The 20,476-nt window shown below is 45.4% G+C and overlaps 2 protein-coding genes across 2 annotated transcripts; one reads left to right on the forward strand and one right to left on the reverse strand.

Moving 5' to 3' along the window:
* Positions 1-2,984: 2,984 nt before the first annotated feature.
* On the forward strand, positions 2,985-5,889 carry LOC115675601 (methionine gamma-lyase). Its single transcript, XM_030598322.2, has 3 exons — positions 2,985-3,452; positions 3,625-4,026; positions 5,131-5,889. Exons 1-3 carry the CDS (start codon positions 3,062-3,064, stop codon positions 5,706-5,708), a joined length of 1,371 nt encoding a protein of 456 aa, XP_030454182.1. The 5' UTR covers positions 2,985-3,061; the 3' UTR covers positions 5,709-5,889.
* Positions 5,890-18,035: 12,146 nt separating this feature from the next.
* Positions 18,036-20,232, reverse strand: LOC115675665 (cytochrome P450 78A9-like). The gene is made up of 2 exons (XM_030598420.2): positions 19,151-20,232; positions 18,036-18,814 (listed from the first exon to the last, which is right to left on the reverse strand). The coding sequence occupies exons 1-2, from the start codon at positions 20,135-20,137 to the stop codon at positions 18,194-18,196; spliced, it is 1,608 nt and encodes a 535-aa protein (XP_030454280.2). The 5' UTR covers positions 20,138-20,232; the 3' UTR covers positions 18,036-18,193.
* Positions 20,233-20,476: the final 244 nt, after the last annotated feature.

Here is a 20,476-nt window from a genome sequence, read left to right on the forward strand (position 1 = left end):
TTTCTTTTTTCTTTTTTTTTTTTTTTTCTTTTCTCCCTCGCGCCGGGTAGTGCCAACCCGGCCACCGTGGCGAGGCCCGGGAAGAGGCTGGGCGAGGGCGGCCTTGCCCCTCGCCGGCCATGGGCAAGGCCGCCCTCGCCCAGCCCTTCCCGGGCTTCGCCGGTGGCCGGCCGGTGAGGGGAGAAAAGAAAAAAAAGAAAAGAAAAGAAAAAGGAAAGAAGAAAAAAAAAGGAAAAAAAATATTAAAAATAAAAATGCTGATGTACACGCTGAAAAAAATTATTTAAAAAAAAATGCTATCTGTACACGCCGACTCACCTCCCTGAGCCACGTCGGCGTCAAAATTAATAAAAATGCCACGTCGGATTACGGCCAAATTGGCACTAAAGTGATCTCTTTTGCTCCGACTTGGCATCAAAGTGTTCGAAAAAAGTTATGCGACCAAAGTGATCGCCGTACACAAGCTTAGGCACTTGTAGTGTACTTTTGCCATAGTTTATTGAATAAACGTTCCAAATAGTCTTGCTTATTGAGCAAATCTAGATCAAACAAATACCAATATTTTTTAGAGTTAATACCACAAAAAATCCCGAACTGGTATACCCTACGATAAATTTATCCTCCGTTAGTTTTCGTTAAATTTTATTGTTAAATTGCTGAGTTGGATGACGCGTGGCAGTTGACGGATGTACCGATTTAGGATTTTACCCCTTTGTTTGTCACAGGTTTACAGGTTTGTGATTTTTCGTGATATTAATCCAATTTAACGGAGGGTAAATTTATCATAAATATATCAGTTTGGAGTTTTTGGTGGTCAAAAAATTAATTTGGGGTAAATTTTTCACAGGTATACCGGTTTGTAGTTTTTCGGGGTATTAGCCCTACTTTTTAAAGTTGCTAGTTCATTCAATCAAAGATATGTTTGACCGACATAATTAATGACAAGATGTTTAGCCATGTGCCAAATGTCTCACAAAATACTTCTGCATTAATACAACGTTGTTTGTAAATTATAATGTACCAATAAATTAGCGCGTAGTATAGTCTAGCAATATACGATTCTAAGCGGTATACTTAGATGCAATATCTATAGAAGATACTATTACTATATATTTACATAGATAATTAGCATTCTTATAGCAGCACATGGCTTGTGAAATTATGGATGGTTGCCAGTCAAATAAGTCGAGCTTAGTATTTGATCTAATAACAGTTTTGGTTACCTAATATTAGCAACTTTGCTCAAGTCAAAATGTAGACTCAATAGTGCTCATTATAAAAATGGCCGACCCGACTGGTTGCCCTTTAACCACTTAGTATATTTTCTACCGATTTTTTTGTGTACAAAATTTTTTTCTATCGATTTTCCAATCACCAAAATCCGCATTTGAATAAGACGGAAGAACAAAAGATAAATTTCTTGAATACCATACTCCTATTTTTTTAATTTAAGCCATTCCTTCATCGATGATGTTGTTTTTGCGCAGTTAGATGCTCCGGTTGACGGTTTCCATTCCTGACGAAATTACTATTCTTCTTCTTCTTCTTCTTCTTGCTGTTGTCTGTTACCAGGTACTCAGTGTTAGGGTTTCATAAAGTTTCAAGTCAATGGATGCGCCGGATATAAAGAATGGATAGAGAGAGAGAATCAGTTGTTCTCCTCGATCAATTCTTATGCGATGCGCCATCGTTTTAGAGCCAAGAAGCCTCTTCATTTATGCAATTTTCCACTCTAAACTTAACTCTCTTAAAAGAACAAACCACATTAGATAGTTTTTATTAAAAAAAAAATCATCGTAGGATTCGTCGTCGAATATATAATACCAAAATCACTCAAGTGGACGGTTTTTGCAGAAGTTATGTTATTTATTTATTTATTTTTGGTCAACCAGAAGTTATGTTATTTGAATAATAGGTAGATTATGACACCAAAAAGAGCAGCGTACTAAAGTTAAGACACCGATGTCATTTTTTTAATTTCATTATATGTAACTGCAAGCTCAAAGGTGGTTCCTCCACATTTGTGGCTATAAAAGGGGCAAAAAAGTCCAGCTAATGTCAACCCACGCCAAGGTTATTTTCTCCACATTTATGGTCATATACGTTTTCAAGAAACGACCAAGTTCATTGTACCTCTGGAAATTTCTCTTGGGAAAGAGACGTATTCGACCGCAATTCCGGTAAAAATCAAGCTCACATGAATAAACCGAAGAATCTTGTCTCTGTCAAACGACGTGTTTTATCTCATATTATTGTTGACATATAGATAGTGTTGCTATGAAGCATAGGTCAGATTCTCGGAATTTAATGATCATGATAATGAATATCTGAAAGATACTAATAAATGGAAAAAAAAATCAAAATATTTTGTGATTAGATGATTTTGCTTAATTTTACACATGTCAATTCTCGTACACACGCGACACGTGTGCTGATATTTTGTAGTCTTTACTACATGAAAAAAGAAAGTAAATATGGAATTTCAACTCTATAGTATCGACGTCCTCATCATTTACGAAAATGTTATGTCATAATCCGATGTAAACAAACGGGCAAGATAGTAATTTTGTATTATCAATTAAACCCATAAAAATAATTACTCCTCCTAATTGACTTAAAAAGTCTCTCCTCCACCATTTTTAAACTGATTTGCATCTTTAAACGTGCTTTTTTTTAATAATTGCTTTGAACAAGTGTGGTAGCGTGCTATGAGGTCGGATTCGAAGCACCACCAAAGGGAAGGTGGATCCAATGTTAATCTTCTTTTGTTTGACTCACTTGACATGTACATGAATAACCCATATATCTTGACATAAAAGGACACTGAATGTATCCAAATTGTTTAGGAAGGTTATAAATTTCTCTGCTTGGCAAATTTTCTACTCCCTGTCCGACAGTGATTAGGTTAAAAGTTCCCCGTAGTTCACGTGAAACAAATTTACCGTTCTTCCCCTATTTATAGTGCTCACCCTCCGCCATCTCCACCACCACCACCGCAACCCTCCTCTGCCACTCTCTCTCTCTCTCTCTCTCTCTCTCTCTCTCTCTCGTTGTTTTTCAGATGGCTGAAGCGAGAGCACATGGGTTCGTTTTCGCCGGCAAGAAGAGGCCGGGGTCCGATGACGCCGATGGCGGGGAGGACGCGATGGTGGTGGCCAAGAAATCGATGATGTCCGCGCCCATGGCGCCGGCGATGTGGGAGGACCCGGCGGCGGCGCTGGCGAGCGTGAGGCACGAGTTCGGGGAGCACGGCGGGGTGAACATGTCAATCGAGGCGTCGGCCACCTTCACGGTGATGGAGCCAGACACGATGCGGCGCATGTTCGCCGGGGAGCTCGGCCCCGACCGCGACTTCTTCATCTACAGCCGCCACTTCAACCCCACCGTGCTGAACCTCGGCCGTCAGATGGCAGCCCTCGAAGGAACCGAGGCCGCCTATTGCACCGCTAGCGGTAAAAACCATCAGTTCCCATCATTGATCTTGGATGAAAATTTCATCGGATACCAGCATCTTGAACTTACTTTATGACGTGTGAAGAAAAGGAAAAAAAAGAAAGGCGATGACGTCCTTTCAATGTGTTTTTATCTGGGCGATGGGTGGTGCTAATCCTGGAGCTGATGTAGGAATGTCCGCGATATCGTCGGTGCTAATGCAGCTGTGCAGCAGCGGGGGACACGTGGTGGCATCCCAGTCTCTGTACGGCGGGACCCACGCCCTCCTTACCCACTTCCTCCCGAGGGCGTGCAACATCACGACGACGTTCGTGGACATCCGGGACCACGCCGCGGTGGCGGCCGCCATGGTCCAGGGCCAGACCAAGGTGCTCTACTTCGAGTCCATGTCGAACCCAACGCTGACCGTGGCCGACACCCCGGAGCTCTGCAGGTTGGCCCACGACAAGGGAGTGATGGCGGTGGTCGACAACACGTTTGCGCCCATGGTCCTGTCCCCGGCCCGGCTCGGCGCCGACGTGGTGGTGCACAGCATCTCCAAGTTCATCAGTGGTGGGGCCGACATCATCGCGGGTGCGCGTTCCTCTCTTTCATCAGTACACATCTCCTTTTGCTGGGACTGATTCCGATTTCGTCACATGTTTGCATCTTGTTAAAACCAAGAAATCACCACGAACCTAAGCTTTGAATCGTTCACGAGACTCTTGCATGGCCCCAACTGATAGCACAAAAGGTTATCTTTTTTCTTTTGAAGTACTTTTTTTTTTTCCAAATCGAAGATAAAGAATCCCCATGCTTGTAGGAGATAGTTGGTAACTTTGGCGTATTTGACTCGATTTAGGCTCACAAATTATGATATTATGATTAGAAAAATAGATGAACGACATAGATATATTCGTAGATGAATATATACCGCTTAAGTACTTTCAGGTCTAGGAAATATCAAAGTCCATAGTGGACGACAGGATTATTGAGTTTTGATTCCTTTGGATCGTGAAAGTGACCCCTTAGTGTTTGGACCCCTTAGGACTCACGCAGTTAGTCTATTCCATTCTGATTGATGATGTCCTCGTCTGAACAACAGAAGTAGTAATCAAAAAATTAGATTAGCGAACTTTTATCTTGTCTAGACCGGTAGATCGTCATTGCTATTAACCAAGATTTCCATGTGCAGTAGTAGTAGTGGGTGAGCTTTTCCTTTTTGGTGTTGTTTTTGATAATCGACCTGTCTTTTATACATTCTCTTAGTCCTGACCACATCTAGTAATCTTAAAGGTAATTCGCTTTCTGCGCTGGCAATGTCTTGTTTCTTTCGACCCTTGTGTATATGTCAGAAGCAAGGCCAAGCTCCCTTTGTTTGATCTGGCGCATCATAGTGCTATTGTTTGTCCTTTTGTACTTAGTGGTGCCATTCTTGATTCCTCCAAGATAGAACAGGCCAAGACTTTTGAGTTTGATCTGTCCTTGCCACGAGACAACATTCTGCAACTGGAAAAACGTATTCTTCTTTTGTCTATACTGAATGTTGTGTATACATATTCAAACTTGCAAAGGAAAATATTCCAAAGAGGTTACATACTCGAAATAGGAATGATGATATTTCCAAAGTGCAAGTAATCTCTCCTTGCAAGTGTATAGGAGTATACTTTTGAACATTTTCCGGTGGAAATAATACAGGCGCGGTCTGCGGCCCGGTAGACCTTGTGAACTCGATGATGGACCTCCACCAGGGGGCGTTGATGCTCCTTGGCCCGACCATGAATGCCAAGGTCGCGTTTGAGCTCTCCGAGAGGATCCCCCACCTAGGCCTTAGGATGAAGGAGCACTGCAATCGGGCCCTCACCTACGCGACCGGACTCAAGAAGATGGGCCTTAAGGTCATATACCCGGGCCTCGAGGACCACCCGGATCACTTGCTTCTCAAGTCGTTGGCCAACAAGGACTACGGGTTCGGCGGGATTATGTGCATTGACATGGAGACGGTGGAGCGGGCCAACCGGCTGATGCACCACCTGCAGAACGTCACACAGTTTGGGTTCATGGCCGTGAGCCTGGGGTACTACGAGACGCTCATGTCGTGCTCGGGGAGCAGCACCAGCAGCGAGATGAGCGAGGAGGAGCAGGCGCTGGCCGGGATCTCCCCGGGTCTTGTGCGTATGTCGGTAGGGTACGTCGGGACGCTCGAGCAGAGGTGGGGCCAGCTCGAGAAGGCGATCGGAAGGATGGGTGACTTTGGGTTTCTCAAGAAGAATTGATGGCTCCTTTAGAGAAAAATTAGACAAATCAGATAAGGAAGTAGGCGAGTGATGTTTTGGGGTGTTTTAATGTGAAAATGGGTGTGCTATTAAATGGGTGGCCTACTACTTTATATTGTAAATTTATCGGACGTTTTGCTTTCTTTTGGCTAAGAATGCCCGTGGTTTGTTTTTCTACAAATGCTTAGCGCTCATATTAATCGCATTCAAGTGTTACCTTCAATCTTTGAGGAACTGCATTATCATTGTACGAATATGTAGGTGTCACGGCCCGAAGAATTGGATTGTTCTCGAGGTTTTCTGGACGATGGACCATGACCGTCCCATGAACAAGAAGGCGGGCCCCGAGTGTTCTGAGTACTAATATTGTCTTGATGTGTTCTAGAATACTCCTAGGGGCAGACGATACGGTAATTATACCCTCCTGTAATAAATGCAGTTGGTGGGGTAGGTGGGGTAGTTGGGGGAGTACAATCTCCACCATTAGATCTATGAGAGATTTACGAATACGATCATTCCTGTACTTGTATGTAACGGGATCTCCTCCCCCTCATTTACTCACTTCTCATTTTCAAGAAGCAACACACTTTCAGAGCTTCTCTCTCCAGAGTTTACCTTCCTAAAGTTCTTATGAGTGAGTTGACAAGTGGTATCAGAGCTACGATGGCCAAAGGTGTTATGGAATCACGATCCGATGTATTGTCCTAAACCGAGAAGGGCATAGGCGATGATAATGGGAGGGCCCCTGAGAAGCAAGGTACCAAGGCAAAGAAGGACCGTGCTAGCTCAAGTTTGAGGGATATGGTTGGTGACTTGGAAACCCGCATGGCAAAGATGGAGATCGCCTTGGGAGACATCCTAGGAATGATCGAGGATATGTCCATACGCATCGAAGGAGGCGTATCCGGAACGAGGGAACTTGAGGCCCAAGTGCTAGAGCTCAAATCCGGCTTTGGAGAACTCCGTGGGGAGATGCTGGGCAACCTAACCGACGCCACCAAAGAACTTTAGCAACGGGACGATGCCTTGGAGGCTTTGGTGGAGGCCATGTGCGTGGAACTGGCCTAACTTAAGGCAAAGGTCACCGAAATGGAAGGAGCACACGTGAACGGGGTGATTACCGTGCAAGCCGATCCACGAGTGAACGCCCCGAGGCCAAAGGAGTTCAAAGGCTCGCGGGTGGCCAAGGATGTGGACAACTTCCTATGATACATGGAGCAGTACTTCCTAGCGATGGGGATCACCGACGGTGCGATTCGGGTAAGTACCTCGGCCATGTATTTAACTGACAATGCACTCTTATGGTGGCGTCGTAGGAGTGATGATCGAAGTGGTGAACTGATCACTATGTGGGAATTGTTCATCAAGGAATTTCAACGACAATACTATCCCGCTTATGCAGAAGAAGAAGAAGCTCGAGATGAACTCCGTCACCTCGAGCAAAAAGGAGGACTTTGTGAGTATGTTCGGAAGTTCTCAGAGTTGCTACTCCAAATTCCGTCCATGAATGACACGGAGGCCTACTTCTAATTCATGAGTGGTCTAAAATCATGGGTTAAACAAGAGCTAAAGCATTGCAACGCAAAAGACCTTCCGACGGCCATGTCCATGACCAAGGCCCTGGTGGAGTACAAACTAACTTCTGTAAGCAAGCCAGACACCCGATTGAGGGACAAGGGCATTGGTGGGGGAGATCGTAACAAATTCCATTGCCCAAGTGGAAGCAAACCACCAATGGCCCCTCCAAGGGCGAGGGTGGAGTCGAGCGGAGAACACAAGAAGGGATATATCTTCAAGCGTTTCTTGTGCGACGGTGCACACATGGCTTGCGATTGCCAAACTCGAGGCAAGCTAGTAGCGCTTGTCAAGGCACACGAGGAAGAACGAGAGGAGACGCAACTCAGTTCGTTGCGAATCCTAAGTTCCTTAAAGTCCAAGAAGACGAACAAGCCCAAAGGATTGATGTTCGCATACGTGACGATCGGAGGAACCACGATGACACCTCTCGTGAATACTGGGACATCCGATCTATTTATTTCAGAAGAGGTCGCGAAGAAACTCAATCTTCGGGTTGAGAAAGAAACCGGTTGGCTCAAGACGGTGAATTCCAAGGATGTCCCTACTGGCGCATTGGCTAAGGGCATGGAGTTCCAACTCGAACAATGGAAGAGCAAGGAAACGATTGAGGTAATTCCACTTGATGACTACGGCTTTGTCATTGGTTTGGGATTCCTTGATAAAATAGATGCTCTTATTGTCCCTTTCGCTAATTGTATTTGTATCCTGAATGCACGTGGTCAATGTGTGATCCCAATCAACCGAGAGTCGATTTGTGACCAAAAGATAATATCGGCAATACAAGTTACTAAGGGAGCAAAGAAAGGGAAGGCCACTTTCTTGGCAACCTCGAAAATTGAGGAACCTGGAGGGAGTGATGTCCCAACTAAGGTAACCCAAGTGCTCGATTCTTTCAAGGACGCCATGCCTCCCAAGCTGCCGAAGAAGCTTCCGCCTCAAAGGGAGGTGGATCACAAAATCGAGCTTATGCTTGACGCTCGACCACCCGCCATGGCGCTTCCTAAATTAGAGGAACTAAGAAGACAACTCAAGGAGTTGCTCGATGCAGGGTATCTTCGACCATCGAAGGCTCCGTTTGGCGCCTCGGTCGTATTCCAAAAGAAGCATGATGGATCACTTCGGATGTGCATCGACTACCGGGCGTTAAACGAGCTGACGATCAAGAACAAGTACTCGATCCCTCTCATTGCTGACTTGTTCGATCAACTTGGAGGAGCACAATGGTTCACCAAGCTTGATCTTTGATCGGGGTACTATCAAGTACAGATTGCCAAAGGGAATGAGCTAAAGATTGCTTGTGTAACGCGATATAAATCGTACGAGTTCCTCGACATGCCATTCGGCTTGACAAATGCTCCAACCACATTTTGCACGCTTATGAACAAGGTTCTCCACCCATTCCTAGATCAATTTGTAGTGATTTATCTTGATGATATCGTGGTATATAGCTGGACGATTAAGGAACACATCGAGCATCTCAAATGAGTCTTCCAAGTTCTACGGGAGAATGACCTATATGTCAAGCGGGAGAAATGTGCCTTCACACAACGGGAAGTTCTATTCCTAGGACACATCGTCGAGGGTGGACGTGTGCGGATGGACTCGGCCAAGATTAAGGCCGTTATGGATTGGGAGCCGCCGACCAAGGTGACGGAGCTAAGGTCACTCCTTGGCCTCACCAACTATTATCGATGGTTCGTCTGAGGATATTCGAGCATCATCGTGCCACTCATGGATATGTTGAAGAAGGAGAAGCCGTAGGAGTGGACGGCCCGATGCCAAAGGCCATTTGATCTGTTAAAGCAAACCATGACCGAGGAGCCGGTGCTCGCGCTACTCGATCACGCCAAACCCTAAGAGGTAGAGACCGATGCTTCCGATTTTGCTATTAGTGGTGTTCTTATGCAAGATGGACACCCGGTGGCGTTCGAGTCAAGAAAGTTGAACGATACTGAATGACGGTATATGGTCTAAGAGAAGGAAATGACCGTGGTGGTGCATTGCCTCCGTACGTGGAGGCATTATATCTTGGGATCTTGATTCGTCGTAAAGACAGACAACGTGGCCACGAGCTACTTCCAAACTCAAAAGAAGTTGAGTCCGAAGCAAGCTCGTTGGCAAGACTTTCTAGCAAAGTTTGATTATGCGCTTGAGTACAAGCCGGGGAAGGCGAACTCCGTGGCCGATACTCTTAGTCGAAAGATGGAGTTGGTGTCATCCATCAGTCGCCCCAAGAATCCATGGAACGAGCAGATCAATGAGAGACCCAAACATGATCCAACCGCCAAGGTGCTCCTTGGTCATGCACGAGAAGGCAAGACCCGACAATTTTGGTGTGAAGGCGACTTGCTTTACATCAAGGGACGACGGTTGTACCTGCCACTCCATGGGAAGCTAAGGAAGAAAGTCCTAGGGAGTGCCATGATTCCAAGTGGGCGGGTCATCCGGGGATCTACTGCACTATGGCGCTCATGGAGGATCGGTACTATTGGCCTCTCTTGCGCGACGACGTTGAGGCATATGTATGAACATATCTTGTGTGACAACAATGCAAGCTCGAGCAACGGTTGTCGGCTGAGCTTTTGAAGCCACTTCTTATCTCGGAGCGTCCATGGGAGAGTGTCTCCATGGACTTCATTGTCAACTTACCAAAGTCCGAAGGGTGTCGGACTCTCATGGCCGTGGTGGATCGATTTTCAAAGTACGCGACGTTCGTGCCCACATCAAAGGATTGTCTAGCCGAGGAGGCGGTCAAGCTATTCTGGAAACACGTCGTCAAATATTGGAGAGTGCCACAAACGATCGTGAGCGATCGTGACCCTCGATTCACGAGTAGGTTCTGGACCGAACTCTTTAAATTATTGGGGTCGGATCTTAACTTCTTCACGAGTTTGCATTCCCACAACGACGGACAAACGAAGTAGGTTAATACACTCTTGGAGTTGTATCTCCGGCATTATGTGAATACGACGCAAGTAACTTGGGCAAAGTTGATCGACGTAATCCAATTTTCCTACACTCTTCAACGGAGCGAGTCCACGAACCGAAGCCCGTTTGAGAACTTGACGGGACAGCAACCACTCACCCCGAGTACAGTTGCAATGGGCTATAAGGGGAGTAGCCTATCCACTTTCAAGTTTGCCAAGTAGTGGCATGAATAAGCGGACTTGTCTACATAAGGCCTCGAAGCGCATGAAAAAGTGGGCTGATAAGAAGCGACGGCACGTGGAGTTCCAAGTCGGGGATTTGGTGTTGGCCAAGCTACATCTAGTTCTTCGATACAAAGACGTGCACAAAGGGCTTATCCGTCGCTACGAGGGGCCGTTCCGAGTGTTGCATCGAGTCAGGAAGGTCGCATACAATCTGGAACTTCCACCAAAGCTTAAGGTATATCCAGTATTCCATGTGAGTATGCTTAAATCTTTCCATGTAGATAAAAAGGATCCGGATCAAGGGGAGTCGTAACGGGCACTGCTTAGAGCAAAAACCTCCTTTGATCGAGACGTCGACTTCATCATGTCGGATCGAATCATACGGAAACGATACCGGGCACCGAAGCGAGAATATTTGATCCGATGGAAGGGTCTTCCGGAGAGTGAAGCAAGTTGGGAGCCCGAAGAAGCTCTTTGGCAATTCAAGAAACATGTCAATGCTTTACATGCTGAAAACGCGACGAGCGCGTCGCCCGAATAGATGGGAGAGAATGTCACAGCCCGAAAAATTGGATCGTTCTTGAGGTTTTCTGGACGATAGACTGTGACCGTCCCCTAAACGAGAAGGCAGGTCTCGAGTGTTCTAAGTACTAGTATTTTCTTGATGTATTCTAGAATACTCCTGGAGGCGGGTGATACAGTAATTATACCCTTCTGTAATAAATGCGGTAGGTGGGGTAGTTGGGGGAGTATAATCTCTACTATTAGATCGATGAGAGATTTATGGATACGGTCAGTCCTGTACTTGTATATAATGGGGTCTCCTTCCCCTTATTTACTTACCTCTCATTTTCAAGAAGCAATACACTTTTGGAACTTCTCTATCTAGAGTTTCTTTCTCTAAAGTTCTTGTAAGTGAGTGTGGAAAGGCTGACTTGGGTAGAAATTCCTAAGGCCGCACGAGTGAGGGAACGCTAGATCGATCGACTCGTGATATAGGCATGTGGTTTCTTCGTGGGTGATAGTGGAACTAACATTAGATTAGAGATCCCCTATCTAAAATGGGCTATGAAGACGGGCTATGTTGGTTGAAGTATGAGTTGGATAAAGTTAGGAAATCCATTATTGGGTTCTCAAGTAGGGCCAGTGGCCTATCCATTTACTAATTCTTTAGGCCGTGTTTAGTCGTTCGAATTTTGGATTAGGATATGATAGGATAAGGTGGAATTATAATTCTTCCAAATATTCTCTGGATTGTTAGAATATGTTATCATATATTTGGTACAATCCAAGATAGCATGAAAATCTATGAAAATCTTATTTGTCGAGCACAATCTTGCTCGATTGAGATCTCACCACTTGAACTCTCCCTCACCGTCTCCAACCCGCTCTCTTCAGCTCCCTTCGGTTTGTCTCGTTCACTGCCAATTTCGTCAGATCTACCCCATCTTCACCTCCATATCGTAGTCCTCTTTCAGCTTCACCATATCAAAGGCAATTTGGACACTTGCGAAGATGAGCCTTGGGTCATCGAGGACGTCGCGGAGCGACTAGGGGAGGTAGCGACGTCGGCGATATGATAGACAAGGCAACAACGGCCAATGTAGAGGTGAAGGGTGGCTATAGGGTGGTAAACGCCACGAGTGAAGTTTAGGTGCCACTTGACTTCGAAGCCGACAATCGAGGGTAGTGTGGGGCAGAGAGGAGGTGGACAAAGATCCACCAATGGACGGCACTGGGCAACAAGTGCAGACATGCCTCCATTGTGGATGACAACCTTGAAGAATCTGGAGCACTCGTGAAAGGATTCAAGTTCTTCGAAGGAACTAGCCATATGATGTATAACTTTTTCTTTTCACCCTTAGTCGTCAAAGCATGATCGGCTAGACGGTGATGACGATCGGCGGTGGTTAGAGGTGATAACGATTGTACGGTAGTCGAAAGTAATGATGATTGCCCTCTTAATTGCACCCTGAACAAGAAGATAGTGTTGTTGGCTTATATATCAATTTGGAACTAACTCATTGGTGCAACAATATAGTTTAATGTGGACATTCTAACGTTATGCGTGCTCAAGTGAAAATACTATTGAGACGGATGATCTATCAAAAAGCTCTTGTGTTAGATCAAGAGTGGTTTAGATCAAGGTGCATGCGAGCACCGTTTACTTTTTAGAGCCGTGGCTCTAATTCTTTTTTTTTTTTGGGGCATAATTAGATCGAAATAGGACGATAACCAAATAATTTGCAAATGTCAACTCGTCGTGCTTCCGGCTTAAGAAGAGGAGAAAATGGAAAAACTAGCTGCGAATGACAGGTTTTTTCTTGTTTAGAAGCCCGAATCGAGAAACCCAACGAGTTTGTCAAGGCCCAAAGGGATCACCAATCAAAAATTAAGGGATAATTGCGCTCAAAATCTCCCTGCATTTTGGCATTAGCCTTTGAACTTTGGAAAGTGATAGATTACACTCTTGAACTTTGACGGTGATGCACGGTTGCCCGAAACTTTGATAAGTTAGGAATAGTCCCTCTGAACTTTAATTTTTTGTTTATGTATTTAGTTTTTCTGTCTACATAGCCGTTAAGTGTTACCTGAAAATGGACATATTCATTTTTCTTTATCAAAATATTCTCTATAACATGATTGGTGAATTTAAAAAAAAAAATTCTAAAGAAGCTTCGTGGACTTAAGAAAATATAGTAGCAGTTATTATAGTCAAGGAAAATGAATTTATCTAATTTCATGTAACACTTAATGGCTATGTTAACGGAAATATTTGCGATTGCAAAAAAAATCAAAGTTCAGGGGCTAACCTATAATTGGGCAAAATTCACGGTCTGTGCAGTAGTGCCAAAGTGGAGGGGGATATCTGTAACTTTCAAAATTCAGAGGGCTAATGGATTCTGTTTGTTTTTGGTATAATTTTTCGAAACCTTTTTTAGCATTGACACTGTTGTGCAATTGCTTTCGAATTTAGAAAAGTTACAGATTATTTCATGTGGTTCCCGCCTTAATCCGGGTACCCTAACACATTGTGGCCTGATGCCTGCCTAATGCCCAAAAGCTTTTATGCTTGATGGGCTGCTGGCCGAGACTCCAGCCTAAGTATAGCCGAGTTGCCGAACCACCCCTAATCGGGGGCATTCTTGGAGTAATATTTTCTCTCATATATTACCCAATCTTGAGAGCTTCGGGGGCTTCTATCCAAACTCCAAACAAAGGATTCGGTAAGATATTGAGCAACAAAACTCGACAGTGAGGGTAATTGGGTAGAAAATAGTCCAATTGCTCAAGTTCCTTCATATGTACTATTTAGTTAGGACAAAAAAGGAGGAAACACCCCCTAGACCGCGATCCATGAAACCAGGTACAATCACAAAGGGGGGGTTTTTGAAGGGCTAATATAAGACAAAGCATCATCAATGAAGTACAATGGACTAGCTCCGGTGCAAACATGACATAACGTTTGAGAGAGAGATGCATGGAACAGGACCAAGCCAAAGGACAGATTTAAGATCCGGAGCGGATTCGACATCGGTGGATGCTGGATGACGGTGCTTTCTCTTTCCAGAGAAACAGACAAAAAGCCAAACAAGATTTCCTTTTTGCTATGGGCAAACTCATAGTACACTTCGATTCGGACATGACGCATCTTCCCTTCCGTGCAATGTAAGTAGCAGTTGCCCCCAACGTGTGGACAAATCCCCCCCCATTGAATGCTCTAGGTGTGGTGCCTTTCGAGACACCCTGTACTGTCAATGTATTTTCATTCACGTGCGTTCCCATGTGATTCTATCTCGTTGCTCTTCACAGGTTGTTGTCGCTAACGTCCATTTCAAGTTTCGTTGTCTTCTCAATAGGCCATGTGTGTACTGTTCAAGTGGTTATTATCCATTCGATAGTTGTAAGACGCTGGAAAAGAAAGGAAAAAAAAAGCTCAGTAGGTGTTTTTGCCGAGTCATTTATTCTACTTGATTTTGATTGATAAGAAGGTTAAAGTAAATAGTCCTGCTGACTTGTGGGCGTAATACAAGAGAGATTCTCATTGTTGATAAGCCCACCTGTTTGGCATAGCTTCACCATTGCAGTTACCGCTGTGACAAGGGTTGCTGTAGTTTTTGTAATGTGATTAGTAAACTACTCAGAGTTTCAGCAACCTTTACTGTAACAGCTTCTAACAGCTTTCAAAAAGGCTAGTTACCTAACTTTTAGGCGTTGTAGCTTTAAAACATGCATTACCAAACATATAAGTTACTGCACAATACGATTAGAATACAACCATAGTTGTACCAAATCGACGCGCGATTATATTGTTGATAATACATGTTTTGAAACTGTTACAACTATCACACTGCCGCACTTGTGAGAAGTATTCCAAATATCGAATAAAAGTTGTAACGCCTTTCACTGCTGCAAGAGCCGCAACAAAACAATACCAAACGGGCTATATCATTGGTAGACAAGGCAAGTTGCATAAAATCCCTATATTTTGTACTTTTATGCCCGCCATCGCTTCATGAGTTGAATAGGATGCGATTAGTAAATCAGCTGGATAGGATGCGACATGCGAGATCACATTGACCTATACAAGATTCAAGTAATTGGATGGAAGTTATGATTTCAGGCTTGAAAATACAGCTTCAGTTGTTAAGTGGAAATGGGAAACGACATTCTTAGCAGCTACATTACAGAGGGCTAGGCTAATAGAGGCTCAAAAGCAATATAATTATCAATATGGATCGACGAAAGTGAGAGTGCCCAATTGTTTTTCAAGCACGTTTTGTGTTGTTGACTTTGTGGTTCGTCCTTTATCGCAGTGGCTTTGTTTTGTAATGGGATAAGAACATTAGGAGTGCCATAACTTTCGTATGGCGCTCACTTGAGGGCCATAATTTTTTGTTCGCTCACTTGAGTGCCACAAATTTAAAAAAATTGATCACTTGAGTGTCATTTGTGATTTGTCTTACCGGAAAATCTGACGTGGACGCCAGTCGTCCTACGTGGTTTCACCGGAGCTGACGTGAACAATTGTTTGATTTTTTTTTTTTTTTGCAAATTTTTTTTCAAAGCCAGCGAGGGTCATCGGCGATCCTCGCCGGCTATGAAGGCCTGGCCCAAATTGGGCAACAGCAGCTTTGCCCTCGGCCATGAAGGCTCTGGGCGAGGTTGTCGCGGCCTTGCCGGCGGCGGGTGAGGCCGCGACAGCCGTCGCCAAATCTGGCAGATCTGGCGAGAGCTTCGTTGCCTCACCAGCAACCGGCGAGGCCGCGATGGCCTCGCCAAGGGCTTTTGCAGCTGCAGGCGAGGTAGCCTCACTAGATTTGGCGAGAACCTTCGCCGCCTCGGTCGCGACCGGCGAGGCCACGATGGCCTCGCCAAGGGCCTTCACGGCCATACCGGTCGATGGCAAGGCGGCCCTCACCCAGTTTGGCCTCCGACGAGGGTAACCAATGACTCTCGCCAACCTTGAAAAAAAAATAAAAATAAGAATGATAAAGAAAATAGATAAAGAAAAAAATTAAAAAAATCAATAAAATAACATTAAAAAAAAGCCACGTCGAATAGAAAATTAATTAAAAAATCTACGTAGGATGATTTGCTAGAAATGACACTCAAATGATTCATTTTACTCCGATGTGGCACTCAAGTGAGAAAAAAAAAGTTATGATACTTAAGTGAGCGCCATATGAAAAGTTATGGCACTCCTAGTGTCCTTATCCCTTTTGTAATCATTTTTCACAACTACATTATAGGTCCTTATCCCTTTTGTAATCATTCTTCACAGCTACATTACAGAGGGCTAGGCTAATAGAGGCTCGAAAGCAATATAATTATCAATATGGATCGATGAAAGTGAGAGTGCCCAATTGTTTTTCAAGCACGTTTTCTGTTGTCGACTTTAGGGTTCGTCCTTTATCGCGGTGGCTTTGTTCTGTAATAACCCCATTTGATGGAAATGCCAAGTTGATGAAGATTCCAAGGACAAAGATGCATGGAATCGGTGTTTCCTTTTCTTGAGTTATGTCCAAGTATTCTAAGATAACTTTGATAAAAGTTGTCCTGGGGATGTGGTCAATAGTGCGAACCTGAAGCCTGCGAATACTTCTCTTTAACTAATTTAATTATCATTGTTATCGAATGTTAGGATTAAGCGCATAACAAAATAAAGAGTAAATGCGAGAAAGAGAAATTGAGACACAAAATATTATCCTGATTTACTGTTAAACTAAGGCTATATCCAACAGAGAATTTCGCTATAATTAGCACCTCACGTCTCTCTCTCTCTGTTACAATCCTCAATTACAAGAGAAATATATTATATATAAACATGAGCTATTTGTAGGCCCAAGCTCAATCCACCAATAAAAGACATTATCGAAGAGAGTTATGAGCGAATTCGATTCCGAAATATGAACAAATGTAAATGATATCATTTAAAGGGTGGTTAACAATGTTTTAAGAGAGAATAATCTATGGAAAATCAGGTAAAGTTTCTCATAATTCATTCCTTAAGATCACTAATAAAGTCTATTCTCGCATCGTCCACAGAAGAAGCGCTTTTCCATATCCAACTAAAAGAAGATGGCGATGAACCATACTCATGCATTCCACGAAGTTTATTTCAAGGGCACGGTTTTAGTACTCCATAACTTTTTGTCTAGTCTGCACATATAGGAAATTGACATGCATGTTAAGGATTAATTGAGTACTCGAAGAGTCTAGAATGGCTCAACAATAGAAACAAAATCATAAAGTTATTCGCGATGCTAATGATATGATTGTAACTGATTTAGGTGATGATATATGCATTAATGACAAGTAAAGGCTCCGTATATCTAACTGCATTAAAACGTGCCATCAGAACAACTGATTACGAAAAGCAATCAAACCGACGAGGATACAAGTAGGAATATATCATTACAGTACTATTAAAAACAAATTGAGTACGATGGAGGGGTTCAATGGAGTGTCTAACTCGGGTCTAGATAAAAAGAGACATTCCATTCCTATAGCCTGAACAGATAAATTCCCAAAATGCTTGATCATCATGAGTGGTCCGACGCAAGTGTCCAATCTCCTTGGCCAAGTCACGAACCAATTCAATGAAATTTGTCCTGCTCTGCACAGTGCGCAACCTTCCCTTTTCTCACATGTCCTGCCGAACCTCAGGAATTTAACTAAACGACAGACACCCCCACCTTCCCTTTTCTCCTTTGCTACAACGTGTTCTACAATCGAGTTTCTGACCATTATACTGAATTCGAGGTTTCTTCCGAAGCAAAAAGTAGGATATCCATGCAAATTAAGTGAGGCAAAATGCGTGTAATACTTTCCGCGCAACCTAATTTCGAGATATCATATCGTGAGTAAGTCGAATATACGACTTAAAAAGAATTTAAATGGCGCGGATGCATCCGTTGCATGGATTCAAATAACCTTCTGTTTACGGGCAATCTTTTCCTCACAAATTCTTATTAGTAGTCACAAGTTGTAATCGGTTCTCATACACATCAAGTCCGTCGATTGTCGCAGATCACTTGCACATCCGTTTGCAATTTGTTGATCTAAACTAGGTTAGGTTATCAAGAATCATGGATAATTCTAAACATGTTATATATTCAGTGATCTCACAACACATTGCAACCTTACCCAACTTACGATGTTGGATATACAAACATATATATATATATACACAAACACACTCGCGCGCGAAGTAGTTGGTGTATCATCAACCGGAAAATATGGACATTATTTTCACGATCGCCTAGGGCTCGCTTTGACGGTCAACGGGTTGACCATTTCACAGGAGAGCCTGAGCACTTCAGATAGATTCACTGGGCTGTGATCCACCTGGGCCCACTCAAACTCCTGGAGCAGGCGCCCCACCCAATAAGTCACCGTGGTCAAGCCCAAGGCCTTCCCCGGGCAGACCCTCCTGCCCGACCCGAACGGGGCGAGCCGCATGTCTGATCCGAAGACCGAGAACCCCGCCTCGGCATTGTCCCCGCCCACGAACCTCTCTGGCGCGAACTCGAGCGGGTCCTCCCACACTTTCGGATCCCGCGTGATGGCCCACATGTTGACGATCGCCGTCGTGCCCGCGGGCACGTGGTAACCGCCCACGGTCGTGTCCACAACAGCCAGCCGGGCCCACGACAGGAGCGGGCCCGGTGGGTGCAATCGGAGGGTCTCCTTCACGACGGCAGAGAGGTATGGCGTCGACTGGAGGTCCGATTCCATCAAAGGTTGCGATCTACCGACGATGCGGTCGAGCTCCTCGTGGACCCTTGATTGGATGTGAGGATGCAGCACCATCCTAGCTAGGATCCACTCGATGAGAACCGCCACCGTGTCCGTTCCTCTGAATATCATTTCCTGTAATTAAGAGACGCATTAAGAAACATTATCATCGGCCGAGACTAATGAAGAAATTAATTAGCCGCCGTCCAATCAATTACAAATAAATAAGGAGACTAAGGAGATAATTTTTTTCTTCAGCGAAGTTACAACATCCAACGTAAAAAAGTAACGTGTGTGCGCGAACCATATGCAAGAAAAATCGTTTAATGACATGATATCATATGTTACATGTGTGCATGATACCTATTTGAGGTAGTTTTTAAAACAGGTTAAGTTTGGATAAATTGAAATATCAATGAAAGTTTAACTTAACAAATCCAAGGATATATAAAACGGTAGCTCTTCACTCACCCAAAGAACAGCGATCGCATCGTGGTCCGACAACTTATCATGCCCCTCAAGAGAGAGCAAAACGTCGGCAAAATCGGCGCTCCTCGGACCGGTCCGACCCTTGTGTTCCTGGATGATCCGGCCCACGAACCTGTTCACCCGGGGCACCAACTCGGAGCATCTGAACCGCACCCTCTGGGGGTCCAGACCCGCCAGCCACGGGAGGTGGTCGGACCAGTTCAACTTCCCCAGCAAGTCGTAACCTTCCTCCACCAGAGCTCTCAGCTCCCGCGTCTCTTCATTCTCGTGCAACAGCTCGTACTCGCGCCCGAACACCGAGCCCATCATGTTGTTCAGCGACGCCCGGCTCGTGATGTCCCGAACATGGAAGCTCGCCCCGCCGTGGTCGACGACGGCCGACACCATCTGCTCTGCAATCGCGCGTCGCCGTGCCTCGCCCGCGCCCACCTCCTTCGGGGAGAAGAGGTGCCTGGCGGCGACCCGGCGGAGCACCTGCCAGTACTGGCCGTAGGGGGCGAACCCCATGGCCCGGTCGAACATGAGCCCGTAGGCCGACTCCTTCATGGGGCGGTCCGCGAAGGCGGAGCCGTTGAGGATCTCCCGGGCGACGTCCGGGTCGGAGGCGACAACGGCCCGCGTCTCCCCGAGGCTGAAGGCCATCAGCCTCCCGGCCCGGTGGCGGGCGGCGGCGGCGGCGAGCCTGCGGTGGGCAAGGCCGTGCATGAGGTGCATGCTGCCCAGCACGGGGAGGCCTCGTGGGCCAGGTATGGGGACAGAGTTGGGGTTGCCGCCGTCGCTGCTGTTATCGGGACAGTGGTGGCGGTGTCGGCCCCAGGCGGGGCCCCCGGGGTAGGCCCAGCGGGAGAGGGCGCGGAGGAGCCAGGTGGTGGCGAAGAGGAGGAGGAGGAGGAGGAGGTTGGGAAGGGAGAGGTCGTGGTACTGGGAGTGGAGAGCGAAAATCCAGAAGCTGTCGATGTGAGTTTCCATGAGAGAAAGAAGAGAGAGAGAGAGAGAGAGAGTGAGAGAAAGGAGGTGAGAATGCGAGTGGGGTTTTCCTTTTTTGGGTTAAAACTAGGAAGGTGAAGGTCCGGCTTATATAGAGAGAGAAAGCGAACGCTTATGTTACCCCCACCCCACCCAATAAAATGAAACGAAAGGGCGAGCCTTAGAAGTTAAGAACCACACCGAGCTGGTGTGAGTCGAGCGAGCGAGCGAGCTGAGTGGAGGTTTAACCGAGTGGTCGTAACGGCAAAATCTAAAAATCAGCGTGCGCCGCCACCATCAAAAGCTACTTTCCAACACACACCGTGGCCATTCGTGGCCCCC

This window comes from Syzygium oleosum, unplaced genomic scaffold (assembly GCF_021117445.2).
Source record: "Syzygium oleosum isolate NSW1041296 unplaced genomic scaffold, Sole_v2.1 Sole_v2.15, whole genome shotgun sequence".
Classification (NCBI taxonomy): Eukaryota; Viridiplantae; Streptophyta; class Magnoliopsida; order Myrtales; family Myrtaceae; genus Syzygium; species Syzygium oleosum.

What these genes read in the sequence shown, in the direction of transcription:
- LOC115675601 (XM_030598322.2), top strand. Translation starts at nt 3,062, where the DNA reads ATGGCTGAAGCGAGAGCACATGGGTTCGTTTTCGCCGGCAAGAAGAGG. An exon ending in CGCCTATTGCACCGCTAGCG is followed by an intron (nt 3,453 to 3,624) that starts GTAAAAACCATC and finishes GAGCTGATGTAG; the next exon opens with GAATGTCCGCGATATCGTCG. An exon ending in TGGGGCCGACATCATCGCGG is followed by an intron (nt 4,027 to 5,130) that starts GTGCGCGTTCCT and finishes GAAATAATACAG; the next exon opens with GCGCGGTCTGCGGCCCGGTA.
- LOC115675665 (XM_030598420.2), bottom strand. Translation starts at nt 20,137, where the DNA reads ATGGAAACTCACATCGACAGCTTCTGGATTTTCGCTCTCCACTCCCAG. An exon ending in ATGCGATCGCTGTTCTTTGG is followed by an intron (nt 18,815 to 19,150) that starts GTGAGTGAAGAG and finishes TCTTAATTACAG; the next exon opens with GAAATGATATTCAGAGGAAC.